Below are 13,813 nucleotides of genomic sequence, written 5' to 3'. Positions count from 1 at the left end.
GTTATGATTGTCTCACATACATAACCTAAGAATAATAAACCACCTTGCAGAAATACATCAAAACAAATCTTGATTGTTCAAGACCATTTTCAAGTTTCTTCTAGACTATGCCAGGAATGGATCAGTGGTACAATGGATCACAGTGCCTGGCTGTTAACCAGGAGGTTGGTGGTTCAAGCCCACACTTCAGTGATGTTTGATACTTTTCCTAATGATCCCTCACAAGGAATTCACCTTTTTCACAGCTGCTGCGCATGGGGAACACCTTCATTGAGCTCCCCACTACAACCCAAAGGTCTCATTGTCAGATGCCATGAACCTGCATGTGAAATTAAGGTTTTTTTGCTCTGCAAAAAAATATGGGTTTTTTTGCCACTTGTAGTTTAATGGCGAATTTTGGATATAATGGAGATGTAAAAGATTTGGATTATTATAAAAGATGCAGGAGGAAAGGACTAACAATAGGACCCACAAAGGGGATGAGGGAAGTCCAGGAGATCCTGTGGAATCTTGTTTTTATGTTGTATGTTGTAATTGTAATTTATTATTTGTACCCCACCCATCTGGCTGGGTTTCCCCAGCCACTCTGGGCGGCTTCCAACAAAGATTAAAAATACATTAAATGTTGGATATGTGGTTGTAAAACTTTATTTCAAAAAACCATATGTGTGTGTGTGTGTGTGTGTGTGTGTGTGTGAATGTGTATGTATGGATATACAGTGGTACCTCAGGTTACATACGCTTCAGGTTACACACTCCGCTAACCCAGAAATAGTGCTTCAGGTTAAGAACTTTGCTTCAGGATAAGAACAGAAATTGTGCTCCGGTGGCGCGGCGGCAGCAGGAGGCCCCATTAGCTAAAGTGGTGCTTCAGGTTAAGAACAGTTTCAGGTTAAGAACGGAACTCTGGAACGAATTAAGTACTTAACCCGAGGTACCACTGTACATTAAATGTTGGATATGTGATTGTAAAACTTTATTTCAAAAAACCACATATATATGTCTGTGTGTGTGTGTGTGTGTGTGTGTGTGTGTGTTTATGTATATTTATGTGTGTGTATATATATATATATATATATATATATGTTTTTTGCCCTGATGATCACCACTTTACACTTGTTTACATTGAACAGTTTTTGCCTTTCTAACGCCCATCCAGTCAACTTGGAGCAATCCTTTCGAAGGTCCGCCCAATCCATTTTTATTTGATAGGATCCTGAATAACTTAGTGTCATCAGCAATCCTGGTCACCTTACCCGAAGCTACAGCATCATGACCAACAGCCAACCCTCCTCGAGAGTCTTGAACTGGAGAGAGGATTATTTATAAATAACCAATAAATAATAAAATTATCAACTTTTCTCTGGGTAGGATAAATCTTCGGCAGAGTACTGCCACCTGCTGGTTGACAAAAAAATCACAAGGTGGAAAACAGTCCATTGTGTCTTTTGCGGTTGTTGTTTGTATTGAAAAAATGATTAAATTATATGTGTGTGTGTGTGTGTGTGTGTTGTTTAGTTGTTTAGTCGTGTCTGACTCTTCGTGACCCCATGGACTTGAGCACGCCAGGCACTTCTGTCTTCCACTGCCTCCCTCAGTTTGGTCAAACTCATGCTGGTAGCTTCGAGAACACTGTCCAACCACCTCGTCCTCTTCCTCCCCTTCTCTTTATGCCCTCCATCTTTCCCAACATCAGGGTCTTTTCCAGGGCGTCTTCTCTTCTCATGAGGTGGCCAAAGTATTGGAGCCTCAACTTCACGATCTGTCCTTCCAGTGAGCACTCAGGGCTGATTTCCTTCAGAATGGATAGGTTTGATCTTCTTGCAGTCCATGGGACTCTCAAGAGTCTCCTCCAGCACCATAATTCAAAAGCATCAATTCTTCGGCGAGCAGCCTTCTTTATGGTCCAGCTAGGTTGAAAACAGTCCATCTAAGCTAGGCTTCCTCAGCCTCGGCCCTCCAGCTGTTTTGAGACTACAATTCCCATCATCCCTGACCACTGGTTCTGCTAGCTAGGGATCATGGGAGTTGTAGTCCCAAAACATCTGGCACTGCCTTATATCAAGTGGTTCAATTACCTCAGTGTTGTCAGCACTGACCGGCAACAACTACCCCAAGATCTGAGGCAGTTTCCTTCAGGGCCGAGGAATCTCCAACAACTGCTGAACTACAATTTCCATCAGCACCAGTTAGCACGGCCAATGGTGGTGGGAGTTGTAGCTGAGCTCAGCCACAAGCTCCTCTCCCAGTAGGCAGAATGGAAGTGGACTTCTGCCTCCGTTTATGACATCAGATACTCAAGGAGATTTAAAATTCCACAGCAATTGCTCTGTGATATTCCGAGAGAGACGTCCCCTGTTCTGGGAGTTAAGCCAGGTAACCCTCTCTCTTTGTCCCCAACTTAAAATCGCTTCACAGCCAGCCTTCCCTCAGAGCCGAATCTTATATGTAGAGAAAGAAGACAAGATCTCATGATGTTTTATTTATTCATTTCACTGCATTTCTACCTCTCCCACCTTTTCCTCCAAGGATCTCAAGGTAGCATAAGTGGATTCCAGACCCTCCCAGTGTCCCTATTTTCCTGGGACAATCCCAGGTTTACAGAAGCTGTCCTGGTTTCTGATTTGATCCAGGAATGTCCCACTTTTCCTCAGGACATGATCCCTCTTTTCATCAGAGAAATGTTGGAGGGTGTGGAGTTCAGTAACTAGACAACCTTGAGAAGACATCTGAAGACAGTCCTATATAGGGAAGTTTTTTTTTCCATAGAATCATAGAATCATAGAGTTGGAAGAGACCACAAGGGCCATCGAGTCCAACCCCCTGCCAAGCAGGAAACACCATCAGAGCACTCCTGACATATGGTTGTCAAGCCTCTGCTTAAAGACCTCCAAAGAAGGAGACTCCACCACACTCCTTGGCAGCAAATTCCACTGTCGAACAGCTCTTACTGTCAGGAAGTTCTTCCTAATGTTTAGGTGGAATCTTCTTTCTTGTAGTTTGGATCCATTGCTCCATGTCCACTTCTCTGGAGCAGCAGAAAATTAATGCTTAATGTTTTATTATGTTTTTATATATGTTGGAAGCTGCCCAGAGTGACCGGGGCAACCCAATCAGATGGTTGGGGTATAAATAATCATCATCATCATCATCATTATCATTATATTATTATTATTACAGTGGTACCTCGGGTTACAGATGCTTCAGGTTACATACGCTTCAGGTTACAGACTCCGCTAACCCAGAAATAGTACCTCGGGTTAAGAACTTTGCTTCAGGATGAGAACAGAAATCGTGCAGCAGCAGTGGGAGGCCCCATTAACTAAAGTGGTACCTCAGGTTAAGAAGAGTTTCAGGTTAAGAACGGACCTCTGGAACGAATTAAGTTCGTAACCAGAGGTACCACTGCATTATTATTACTATTAATAATAATAATAATAATAATAATTCATCTTAAATACATCATATCCCAGAAAGATTTCAGGCAGTCACGATGGCCAGTAATTATTGTAGTCCTGTTTATTCCATGGACACCCAAGTTCCTGCCATTCTGCAAAATTCACACACTCTACAAACACAGTTGTAAAGGCACTCGGCTGCCAATTTCCCCTTCCCAAATAGGACACCTTTGTAGTAGAGAAACAGTGGGTGTTTTGTGTGTGCTACAGCACTGCAGAAACACAGAGAAACTAGAAGATCTACAGACCTCTGCTTCCTAAGAATTGTAGCTGATCCTCATTTGAAGGAACAAAAACATCTGTATGCCTGCGGTTTAGAAAAGCATAGGAGGTGGTGATGATGATGATGATAACAGCAGAATAGGATGTCCTTGGGATGCGGGTGGCGCTGTGGTCTAAACCACAGAGCCTAGGGCTTGCCGATCAGAAGGTTGGCAGTTCGAATCCCCGCAACGGGATGAGCTCCCGTTGCACGGTCCCTGCTCCTAGCAGTTCGAAAGCACGAAGTGCAAGTTGATACAGTGGTACCTCGGGTTACAGACACTTCAGGTTACAGACTCCGCTAACCCAGAAATAGTACTTCTGGTTAAGAACTTTGCTTCAGGGTGAGAACACACACACAGCCCCTCCGAGCCAAAGGCCCAAAGGCAGAAAGCCAAGCCAGCAGCCAAACGAAGCCTCAAGCGGTGGTTCCCACAGCACATGAACCCGGCAAAGGGGATGCAGCAAGGAAAACCACCGTCACCTCTCCACTGGGAAGCGCCGAGCAAAGGCGAGTCCCCAGGCAACGCGGCCGATTTGATTGGCACAAGGCATGCAAGCTCCACTCCCCAGTCGTTCTCAGACTCCTTATTGGGCAGCCGAGCAACGCAGTTGAGGAGCTTCCCTGGCCGGCAGGGAGCCGGGAGGGAGAGGAGCTGCTTCCTTTGAAATCCGGGAAATTTACAGGATAGCAACTATCTGGGATAGCAGCGGGAAACGGCGCTGGAATAAGGGAGTTTCCCGCCAAATATGGGTAGGTTGACAGCTATGCTCTCTTCTCTCTGGCTCCAGGACTTCCTCAATGCTGATTCTCATCGGAACAGCCCTTTTCCTCCTGGTGCGTCCTGCCTTGCCCGACGACACGGTGGCCGACGACATTGGCAGCCACATGATGGGACGCATCTCGGAGCTCCTGTCCCCCGAGGAATGCCAGGCCTTCTATGCCAAGCTCATTGGGCCCGAAGAGAACGTGAACGAAGAGCTCCAACGCCTCTCAGTGGAGAGGAACCCCATTCGCAGGCGACGGGAAATCGCCACCACCGAGGCCTGCAAAGCCACCCTCAACGGCTGGCTGGAGACGGAAGGAGATGCCATGTATTGGGACCGCCTGTCGAGGGCTCTCCAGGCCGTCGGGCGTCCCGACGTCTCCCTGGAGCTGGGCAAGAACCTCAACCAAGACAAGAGTCTGGAGATCAAGAAGAACGTGGAGGGATATCACAAGACGGTCCAGCGCTTGACCTCTTCGCTGCTCCTGGAAGAGAACGAGATGGGTGGGAGCGAGGGGGTAGGAGGCCGGCTGCGGAGAGAGGGATCTCAGGCCCAGCTGGAAGAGGGGGATTGGGACAAATTGGAGCTGATTATAGAGAGGAGGCCCCTGCCGCCATACAACAGGAGTATCTTTCAGTGGGTCACTCCACTGGTGACGGGGGTCGTCGGGGGATTCCTCACGTCCTTTGTCGTGGTGGCTCTAGCCGTCTATTCTTTCTTCTGGATCCTGAAGCAAGAAAGTCCCACCCCCACGACGCCCAACTGGGACTCTGTGCCGGATATGATTTTCCGCTCCCCTTTGCCCAAGCGTGGGGCCATCTACTACTCATTTCAGCAATTTGATGATCTGGGGAAGCGCGGTGGTGAGACGGAAGATTACGGCGATGACGACGATAACGAGGAAGACTGGGAGAAAGATCCCACTGTTAGGTCTTAAGTAAAGCCAGCCTTATTGCAACTTGTATTATGGAGAATGTAGATTAAAAATAAAACATGTTTGCTTAAGAGGCCCCAAATGTGAGCTTGTTTTACAGTAACGTAACAATTGCCATGGGACGCAGGTGGCGCTGTGGGTTAAACCACAGAGCCTAGGACTTGCCGATCAGAAGGTCGGCGGTTCGAATTCCCGCGATGGGGTGAGCTCCTGTTGCTCAGTCCCTGCTCCTGCCAACCTAGCAGTTCGAAAGCACCTCAAAGTGCAAGTAGATAAATAGGTACCGCTCTGGCGGGAAGGTAAACGCATTTCCGTGTGCTGCTCTGGCTCGCCAGAAGTGGCTTAGTCATGCTGGCCACATGACCCGGAAGTTTACGCCGGCTCCCTCGGCCAATGAAGCGAGATGAGCGCCGCAACCCCAGAGTCGGTCATGACTGGACCTAATGGTCAGGGGTCCCTTTACCTTTTAACAATTGCCATGTTGAGCCAGGTCATTGTTCTGATGATGATGATGATGATGATTTATTTGTACTCCGCCCATCTGACTGTTTGCCCCAGCCACTCTGGGTGGCTTCCAACACACATAAAAACATAATATAACTTCAAACACTGAAAACTTCCCGATACAGGGCTGCCTTCAGATGTCTTCTAAAAGTTGTGTAGTCCTTTATCTCCTTGACATCTGATGGGAGGCGGCATAAAAAAACACCTCTGCATGAAAAAAACCTCTGCATGTTAGGTCAAATTTCCAAACACTGTCCTGGGTTACTTAATACCCTGTGTAATCTCAGCAAGGCATGAAATGCATAAGATGACAGAAGTCTGGTAGTATTATTAGTGGCACAGAAGGGGGGCTTTCAGTAGATGCTCCCTACATGTCAAATTGCTCCTGCCAGAATTTCCTCTCCTCTTGAAGTAAAATAAAGGACTGTCCTCTTCCCAAGTTTGATCAATTCCTCCTCCACCCTTTGCTCTGAACAGGGCAAGGAGAAGCAGCCGCAATGAGAAAAACAAATCAAAACTGAAAAGCTCCTCTTTCCAAGCTAAATGTTACTAGCATGCTCTTACAAACTTATTTAAGTGGGGGTGCAATGGAGCGGATGCATTCTGCATATGTAGAAAACAATCACTTTAAAAAATCTAATCTCTGGCATGTAGTATGTGCAGAGTTAAAACTTTTAAGAGTGGGATTTTAAACCTATTGTTTCAGCTGTAATAATAACAATAATCCTCTCCAAATAACTTATGGTGGTTTAAGATGGGCATCCTTAAAGCCAAACTACAGAGGAGGAGATACCAACTGAGTCACAATCAAAGGCAGAATTAAAGTCGCTTCAACCTAACTGTTTCAGTCGATATAAGTCCTCTTTAAGCTTTTCTCGTCAATAATTGGAAAAGCACAGAGATTTCTTTAAAGAGAAGGAAAGAAGTAAAACAACAGTGGGCTTGCGATTTGTGATTAGAAATGACCACACGATTTTGCAAAAATATATTCTGTAAATAGTGGAAATATACTCTCACAAATGTTACGAGAATCTTAAAAGAAACGTTCTGATCAGTAAACCTTTGGGTAGAAACCCTCAGCGCTCTCGGAACGCGCCAAATCTCGAGTTTGAATTTGATTGGCCGATTCAGCCTGCCATTTACCCTTATCGGGGATAAGGGGGTGGAGCCTAACTGTTTCAGGCTGAAGTTTTCCCTCCGGTCGGATTCTACACTACATAAACAGAAACGTAACGCCGAACCACTTCACTTCGGGGAGCCGTTGGAAAGAGTCAGTCATGTCTGGTCGTGGGAAAGGAGGCAAGGGGCTCGGCAAAGGAGGCGCTAAGCGCCACCGAAAGGTTCTCCGAGACAACATCCAGGGCATCACCAAGCCCGCCATCCGACGTTTGGCTCGCCGAGGCGGAGTCAAGCGCATCTCGGGGCTCATCTATGAAGAAACGCGTGGCGTCCTCAAGGTCTTCCTGGAGAACGTCATCCGCGATGCGGTCACTTACACGGAGCACGCCAAGAGGAAGACTGTCACGGCCATGGACGTTGTCTACGCCCTGAAGCGGCAAGGACGGACGCTGTACGGCTTCGGAGGTTAAGCTCCGTACTGAAAACAATCGCTTTCAAAAGGCCCTTTTAAGGGCCAACCACTTTCTCTCTCAAAAGAGCTTTATCGCTTCTTTCGAAGCAAATGTGCATATCTGCAATTTCATGATGTACCTAAAGCCCAATCTTGCCACAAACTTAGAAGGCGGAAGCTGCCTTTTTAAACTAGTGTGCCTTTAAACTGGAAACTACAAATCTTGGGAGCGCGGGGAGGGGGGGCAATGAATATTCCTTCTGAATAAACCTAGAAGCTGGCTTCAGGGGTGGTTTTGAACACTGCATACATCCCACCAGAGTCCCACAGACGCAGCCATGCAAATAGCTGATTTGGGGCGGTGTGTGTGTGTGGGGGGGAGAGGTTATACACTACATGGACTTTCACGTTTGCACCGCAGAATCACTATTCCTATGAAAAACTGCTTCACTTAACCTTAGTGGGTTTACCAAGAAACTAACAGATTCGAGAGAGGAACAAATGTTTGTAACTTACACCTGGAGCCTAAAATTTTGCTTTAGCTGAGGTGCCTTTTGGCTACTAGGAATGCATCTCACTAGTTGGTACATAAGTTCACATTAATCGAGGTAACTGGCATGTTTTTATTCTGTTTTATCTTGTATTTTTATGCTGTAAACCTCCGAGATCTAAATTTTTAAAAAAGCGGGGGAAAGAAAAATTAAGCAGTTTTAGTTTATCAATTCTTCGGGTATGTCTCAGGTACCCCAGTAAGATTAATTTTACATGGCTATAGGGACGGCTAAGGCGACATATATACTGCGAAAGTACGAAGCGATTCACACAATCGTGGCAGAAATGTGACTTCAGCTTTTTTCTTGAAAGAGTGGCGGCTCTAAAAAGAGCCTTTGGGTGGGTGGGTGGCGGAAAGCGAGAGCGGCTGGCTGCGGCTCCCTTTTAAGCCCTCTCGCCACGGATGCGGCGCGCCAGCTGGATGTCTTTGGGCATGATGGTGACCCTCTTGGCGTGGATGGCGCACAGGTTGGTGTCCTCGAAGAGGCCCACCAGGTAAGCCTCGCTGGCCTCCTGCAGAGCCATCACTGCCGAACTCTGGAAGCGAAGGTCGGTCTTGAAGTCTTGGGCGATCTCCCGCACGAGGCGCTGGAAAGGCAGCTTGCGGATCAGCAGCTCCGTGGACTTCTGGTAGCGGCGGATCTCGCGCAGAGCGACGGTGCCCGGGCGGTAGCGGTGGGGCTTCTTCACGCCGCCTGTGGCCGGAGCGCTCTTCCGAGCTGCCTTGGTGGCCAGCTGCTTGCGCGGAGCCTTCCCGCCAGTGGACTTGCGAGCGGTCTGCTTGGTGCGAGCCATTCCTCCTTGCAGCAAATACCAATCTCTCTACCTTCGCCTTCGCCGGGAATCAAAATGAGCAAGCCGCCTGCGTGCGGACCATTTATATAGCTCGCTCGCTTTGTTCTGATTGGCTGAAAATAGCCATGTAGCCGTTGGAAACATTTGAAATTCCCGGGCTTGTTCGCGATTGGGTATTTCCTTCATTCTCCCCTGTTACGTCAACCCCCCGGCATAAGAGATCAGAAAGGGTAGAGTCACGCACACACCGCCAGCTTCCGATTTGATATATTAAAATCTTGCTTTGCGAGGATCTGAATTCGAGTCAATGGAGCGCCAGGCGTTTCCAATCACATTCAGTCGAGTTATTGGTTTGGCAGGCGTTTGAAGGGACAAATTAAAGAAGCTAGTGTTTTGTTGCAATCTGCTCCCATTGCCACAGACAGGGCGAGTGGCGGGAACATAAATTTCACCACCATTTGGAAACATTGCTTAACCATTCTGATTACAAACTACCCCGGAAGTGATCGGATTTTTGTTTTGGAGATAGGAATTCAAGAAACCGGCAATCGACTTTGCTAAGTGGATTACAGGAAAACAGAGGGAGGCGATGAAGCCCTTTGCTACAGCAACTGGTGTGATGAAAGGGGTCGCAATACTTTCTTTTTCCCCCCCGGAACGGGTGGGAAAGTATCCAGTGGGGAATAAAACCGGGCTACTGCGAACTCCCCCCCCCCACGTCTGCAGTTTCCTTAAATTAAGAATAGATCATGGACCCCCAGCTGACGTGTACCTTGGTAGTTTTTGGAAAGTGTTGAATATGGGGCATCCGATGTTGCTTAGAAACTGCAGGCCTGTGACAACTAGTCTTTGCTTCAGCAGTCAGCAATACGAGGCTAAAAGCGATGGACTACAATGGCAGGGTGAATTCATGAACTAGGGCAGATACATTTCTTACTGAAGACCCAAGTGAGAAAGCGCAAGTCTTTTGGCTTCAACCTTAATCTAGAGCAGAGCTTTCCAAACTTTTTATGTTGGTGACACAGCAATTCAGTTTTACTAGCGAACTGTTTTTAAGTTTGCGCGACACACCTACATACTGCAGCCGGCACACTAACGTGTCGCGAGTTTGGAAAGCTCTGATCTAGCGTGTGAGGCTCTAGCAATACAACTCATGAAACAAAACAAGAAAATGGCGTCCGAAGTAACCCGGAAGCCCTTTTTCGACAATTTGGAATTGCTAGTCTACTTTAAAGACTATTACTCTCAGTCTTTTTATACTGGCTTGACCCTCTTAGATAACTGAACAGCTTTAGTCTAACCAAATCAAGATTCACTAGCCTCCTGCTTTTGTGTATAAAAACGCACTAAATATCTTATTTCTACTTGCTCGATTTTAGCAAACCAGAATCGCAGCTCCTCTTTTGACACCGTGGGTGGCTCTTAAAAGAGCCGTTTGGTTTTCAGGCTGCTCGAAAAGTTTGGAGCCTTTACTTGTTTTTCGCCTTGTGGCTTTCGGTCTTCTTGGGCAACAACACAGCCTGGATGTTTGGCAAGACTCCGCCCTGCGCGATGGTCACTTTGCCCAGGAGTTTGTTCAGCTCCTCGTCATTTCGAATGGCGAGCTGCAGGTGACGAGGGATGATGCGAGTCTTCTTGTTGTCTCTGGCCGCGTTGCCCGCCAACTCCAGGATCTCGGCGGTCAGGTATTCGAGCACGGCAGCCATGTAAACCGGAGCCCCGGCACCGACTCTCTCGGCGTAGTTGCCTTTCCGAAGCAGGCGGTGTACGCGGCCGACCGGGAACTGCAGGCCGGCCCGCGAAGAGCGAGACTTGGCCTTAGCCCGAGCTTTGCCTCCCTGCTTCCCGCGTCCAGACATAGCTGAGTTCTTCTCTGAGATCGAATCCGACGTACTACTCGCAGCGAGCTAGAATTCGGAAAGGGAACTTTCAGCTTTTTATGCGTTCCATTGACTTGTAAATCGCGGCCCGTGATTGGCTGGAGAGACCATCGGGTTTAAACCAACCAATGAAAAGCAAGGTTCTCGTTTTTGATCAATAGAAAGAGCAGCCAAAGCAGGCTTCCAATAGGAAACGTGTATTTTACAATCCTCTCTTTTACATATGTAAGAGGATGATGCCGAGGCATTTGCTACTCGCGGGTAAAAAAAAAAAATTACTGCGACCGACCGAGAGAAAAACAACTGCGAGCAAACTTTTTTCTTTATTTGGTGAACCTTTCATAGACTATCAGCAATCAGGTCATATTCACATGTGTCTTGGATGCTTTAATAATAATAATAATAATAAAATTTTATTTATACCCTGCCCTCCCCGACCAGAGCCGGCCTCAGGGCGGCTAACACCAGTAAAATTACAATAAAAACATAATTGGGGGGGGGGGGGCAATTTAAAATACAGGTTAAGATACAATTTAAAATGCAGCCTCATTTTAATAGTAGCCCATAGCTGAGATTCCTGCGTTGAGGGTGTGACTAGATGACTTTAGGGTCCCTTCCAGCTCTACAATACTATGAATCTAAGTGTCCATTATAACACATCCTCCTCATCCTCAATCCTTCGTTTCAGCCACAGGCGTGCATTGAATGGGGCAAACATGAAATCCACCTAGTTCCTGCTCCCTGCTCATAAAGCATGACTAGGTAACTAATCCATGGGAATGTCTTTAAGTAAATTCCCTAAATAAATGTTATCTAACATACCTGATTGCTTTTATGCATCACGCAGCACGGATCCTTATGACTGTGCTCCTATCCTGCTTTTGGGAAGGGCAAAGGAATCTATTGTCAGAAGTAAAAAAAAAAGGGGGGGGGGAATAAGTAAGTATCCGAAAGCAGAAATATTACATGTATATATACAAGGCGCTGCGTTAGGTGCCCTCTAAACAGGCAACTTAAGGCTTTCTTCATAATGCTTTATTAGCAAGTTCGATTCCCAAATGGGACAGCTGCATATTCCTGCGTTGCGGGGGATTCACTAGATCAGGGGTCAGCAAACTTTTTCAGCAGGAGGCCGGTGCACTGTCCCTCAGACCTTGTGGGGGGCTGGACTATATTTTGAAAAAAATTAATGAACGAATTCCTATGCCCCAGAAATAACTCAGAGGTGCATTTTCAATAAAAGCACACATTCTACTCATGTAAAAACACGCTGATTCCCGGACCGTCTGCGGGCCGGATTTAGAAGACAATTGGGCGGGATCTGGCCCCCAGGCCTTAGTTTGCCTACCCATGCACTAGATGATTGTCAGGGTCCCTTCCAACTCTACAATTCTATGATTCTGTGATTAATGAGGCCTCATGCATTTTGTAATATTTGCCACACACACTGATTGGCTGATTTGATAATTTCACCATTTCATTGGTTCAAACTGCGTACAACTTGAAAGAAGCAAATGGGGAACAAAAAGCATGCCTACTTCCCCTGTGGCACCTCATTCAACCCAGCTCATTTATTTACTTATACCCCACCTTTCCTTCAAGTAGTTTAAGGCAGTTTACAGCCTGCCCTTCCCACCCTAACAACCCAGTAAGGTACGTTAGGTTGGCACCAGTCACTTCGTGAATAACTTTAGCCTTGGTCTTGCATCTGACACGGTCATTACGCAACACTCTCTAGAAACCATTGAGATTTAGAACCTTCCCAAAGGGTGGGTAACTAGTTTATTTTTTGCCGCACTTGAAAGACTTTCCTGGATTAAGGTCCATCCCGGGAGTGGTTAAAGATTTTAAAGCTTTGAGTTAAGTTCTTAAGCAGTGTCTACAGCTCTTTCTAAGAAAGATTTGAGTGGCCCTTAAAAGGGCCTTTTGAGAACTATTATGTGCTGTAGGGAGCTTAGCCTCCGAAGCCGTACAGCGTGCGTCCTTGCCGCTTCAGGGCGTAGACCACATCCATGGCCGTGACTGTCTTCCTCTTGGCGTGCTCCGTGTAAGTGACCGCATCGCGGATGACGTTCTCCAGGAAGACCTTGAGGACGCCACGCGTTTCTTCATAGATGAGCCCCGAGATGCGCTTGACTCCGCCTCGGCGAGCCAAACGTCGGATGGCGGGCTTGGTGATGCCCTGGATGTTATCTCGGAGAACCTTGCGGTGGCGCTTGGCGCCTCCTTTGCCGAGCCCCTTGCCTCCTTTGCCACGACCAGACATGACTGGCTCTTTCCAACGTCTCCCCGAAGTGAAGTAGCTCGGCGCTGGCTTTCTGTTTATGTAGTGTAGAATCCGACCGGAGGGGAAACTTCAGCCTGAAACAGTTAGGCTCCACCCCCTTATCCCCGATTGGGTGGGTAAATGGCAGGCTGAATCGGCCAATCAAATTCAAACTCGAGATTTGGCGCGTTCTGAGAGCCCTGGGGGGTTTCTGCCAAAAGGTAGAACGTTTCTTTGGAGTTTTAAAAACGTTTTAGACATTTCCACTGACTTATAGTTTGCCTACCTTGCCGTTACTGAGGCGAAGAACCTAATGGTGCTTATGAAACAGCAAGGTTTAAGCAGTGTTAATTCTGCCAGGATATAGCTCAGTTCTCCGTCGTTCCACATGGTTTGATTTCAAAGATGTCCGTACTAAATGACGTTATGAAAATGCTATTTGGAGAGGATTATTATCATTAAAAGAGTTTGAACCCAACAGAATAGAATTCAGATACCAGGCTTCTATTGCACCCTACTTTCCAAGGTCTGCAATAAATGCTTTTGCAATTATAACAGCAATAATTGAAATACTTTATTGTCACTTGTACAATTTGTATACAGTGGTACCTTGGGTTACAGACGCTTCAGGTTACAGACGCTTCAGCTTACAGACTCCGCTAACCCAGAAATGGTACCTCGGGTTAAGAACTTTGCTTCAGGGTGAGAACAGAAATCGTGCAGTGGCGGCAGCAGGAGGTCCCATTAGCTAAAGTGGTGCTTCAGGTTAAGAACAGTTTCAGGTTAAGAACGGACCTCCAGAACGAATTAAGTACTTAACCTGAG

The 13,813-nt window shown here is 46.9% G+C and overlaps 5 protein-coding genes across 5 annotated transcripts; 2 read left to right on the top strand and 3 right to left on the bottom strand.

Annotated features, from left to right (window-relative positions):
* Nucleotides 1-2,299: 2,299 nt before the first annotated feature.
* Nucleotides 2,300-5,492, top strand: LOC308471068 (transmembrane and death domain protein 1-like). The gene is made up of 2 exons (XM_080994997.1): nucleotides 2,300-2,376; nucleotides 4,512-5,492. The coding sequence occupies exon 2, from the start codon at nucleotides 4,522-4,524 to the stop codon at nucleotides 5,422-5,424; it is 903 nt and encodes a 300-aa protein (XP_080851123.1). The 5' UTR covers nucleotides 2,300-2,376; nucleotides 4,512-4,521; the 3' UTR covers nucleotides 5,425-5,492.
* A 1,702-nt stretch (nucleotides 5,493-7,194) lies between these two features.
* LOC308472447 (histone H4) lies at nucleotides 7,195-7,771 on the top strand. The gene has a single exon (XM_080997322.1). The coding sequence runs from the start codon at nucleotides 7,203-7,205 to the stop codon at nucleotides 7,512-7,514; it is 312 nt and encodes a 103-aa protein (XP_080853448.1). The 5' UTR covers nucleotides 7,195-7,202; the 3' UTR covers nucleotides 7,515-7,771.
* A 416-nt stretch (nucleotides 7,772-8,187) lies between these two features.
* Nucleotides 8,188-9,913, bottom strand: LOC308472295 (histone H3.2). The gene has a single exon (XM_080996985.1). The coding sequence runs from the start codon at nucleotides 8,840-8,842 to the stop codon at nucleotides 8,432-8,434; it is 411 nt and encodes a 136-aa protein (XP_080853111.1). The 5' UTR covers nucleotides 8,843-9,913; the 3' UTR covers nucleotides 8,188-8,431.
* Nucleotides 9,914-10,169: 256 nt separating this feature from the next.
* Nucleotides 10,170-10,971, bottom strand: LOC308468713 (histone H2A type 2-C). The gene has a single exon (XM_080991098.1). It carries the CDS (start codon nucleotides 10,699-10,701, stop codon nucleotides 10,312-10,314), a length of 390 nt encoding a protein of 129 aa, XP_080847224.1. The 5' UTR covers nucleotides 10,702-10,971; the 3' UTR covers nucleotides 10,170-10,311.
* A 1,516-nt stretch (nucleotides 10,972-12,487) lies between these two features.
* Nucleotides 12,488-13,006, bottom strand: LOC308471818 (histone H4). Its single transcript, XM_080996103.1, has one exon. The coding sequence runs from the start codon at nucleotides 12,986-12,988 to the stop codon at nucleotides 12,677-12,679; it is 312 nt and encodes a 103-aa protein (XP_080852229.1). The 5' UTR covers nucleotides 12,989-13,006; the 3' UTR covers nucleotides 12,488-12,676.
* Between the last annotated feature and the right edge of the window lie 807 nt (nucleotides 13,007-13,813).

This window comes from Podarcis pityusensis (assembly GCF_964106645.2).
Source record: "Podarcis pityusensis genome assembly, chromosome: 2".
NCBI classification, from domain to species: domain Eukaryota; kingdom Metazoa; phylum Chordata; class Lepidosauria; order Squamata; family Lacertidae; genus Podarcis; species Podarcis pityusensis.
The sequence above is the reverse complement of the archived record's forward strand: the minus strand, read 5'-3'. Positions and strand labels throughout refer to the sequence as shown.

What these genes read in the sequence shown, in the direction of transcription:
- LOC308471068 (XM_080994997.1), top strand. Translation starts at nt 4,522, where the DNA reads ATGCTGATTCTCATCGGAACAGCCCTTTTCCTCCTGGTGCGTCCTGCC.
- LOC308472447 (XM_080997322.1), top strand. Translation starts at nt 7,203, where the DNA reads ATGTCTGGTCGTGGGAAAGGAGGCAAGGGGCTCGGCAAAGGAGGCGCT.
- LOC308472295 (XM_080996985.1), bottom strand. Translation starts at nt 8,842, where the DNA reads ATGGCTCGCACCAAGCAGACCGCTCGCAAGTCCACTGGCGGGAAGGCT.
- LOC308468713 (XM_080991098.1), bottom strand. Translation starts at nt 10,701, where the DNA reads ATGTCTGGACGCGGGAAGCAGGGAGGCAAAGCTCGGGCTAAGGCCAAG.
- LOC308471818 (XM_080996103.1), bottom strand. Translation starts at nt 12,988, where the DNA reads ATGTCTGGTCGTGGCAAAGGAGGCAAGGGGCTCGGCAAAGGAGGCGCC.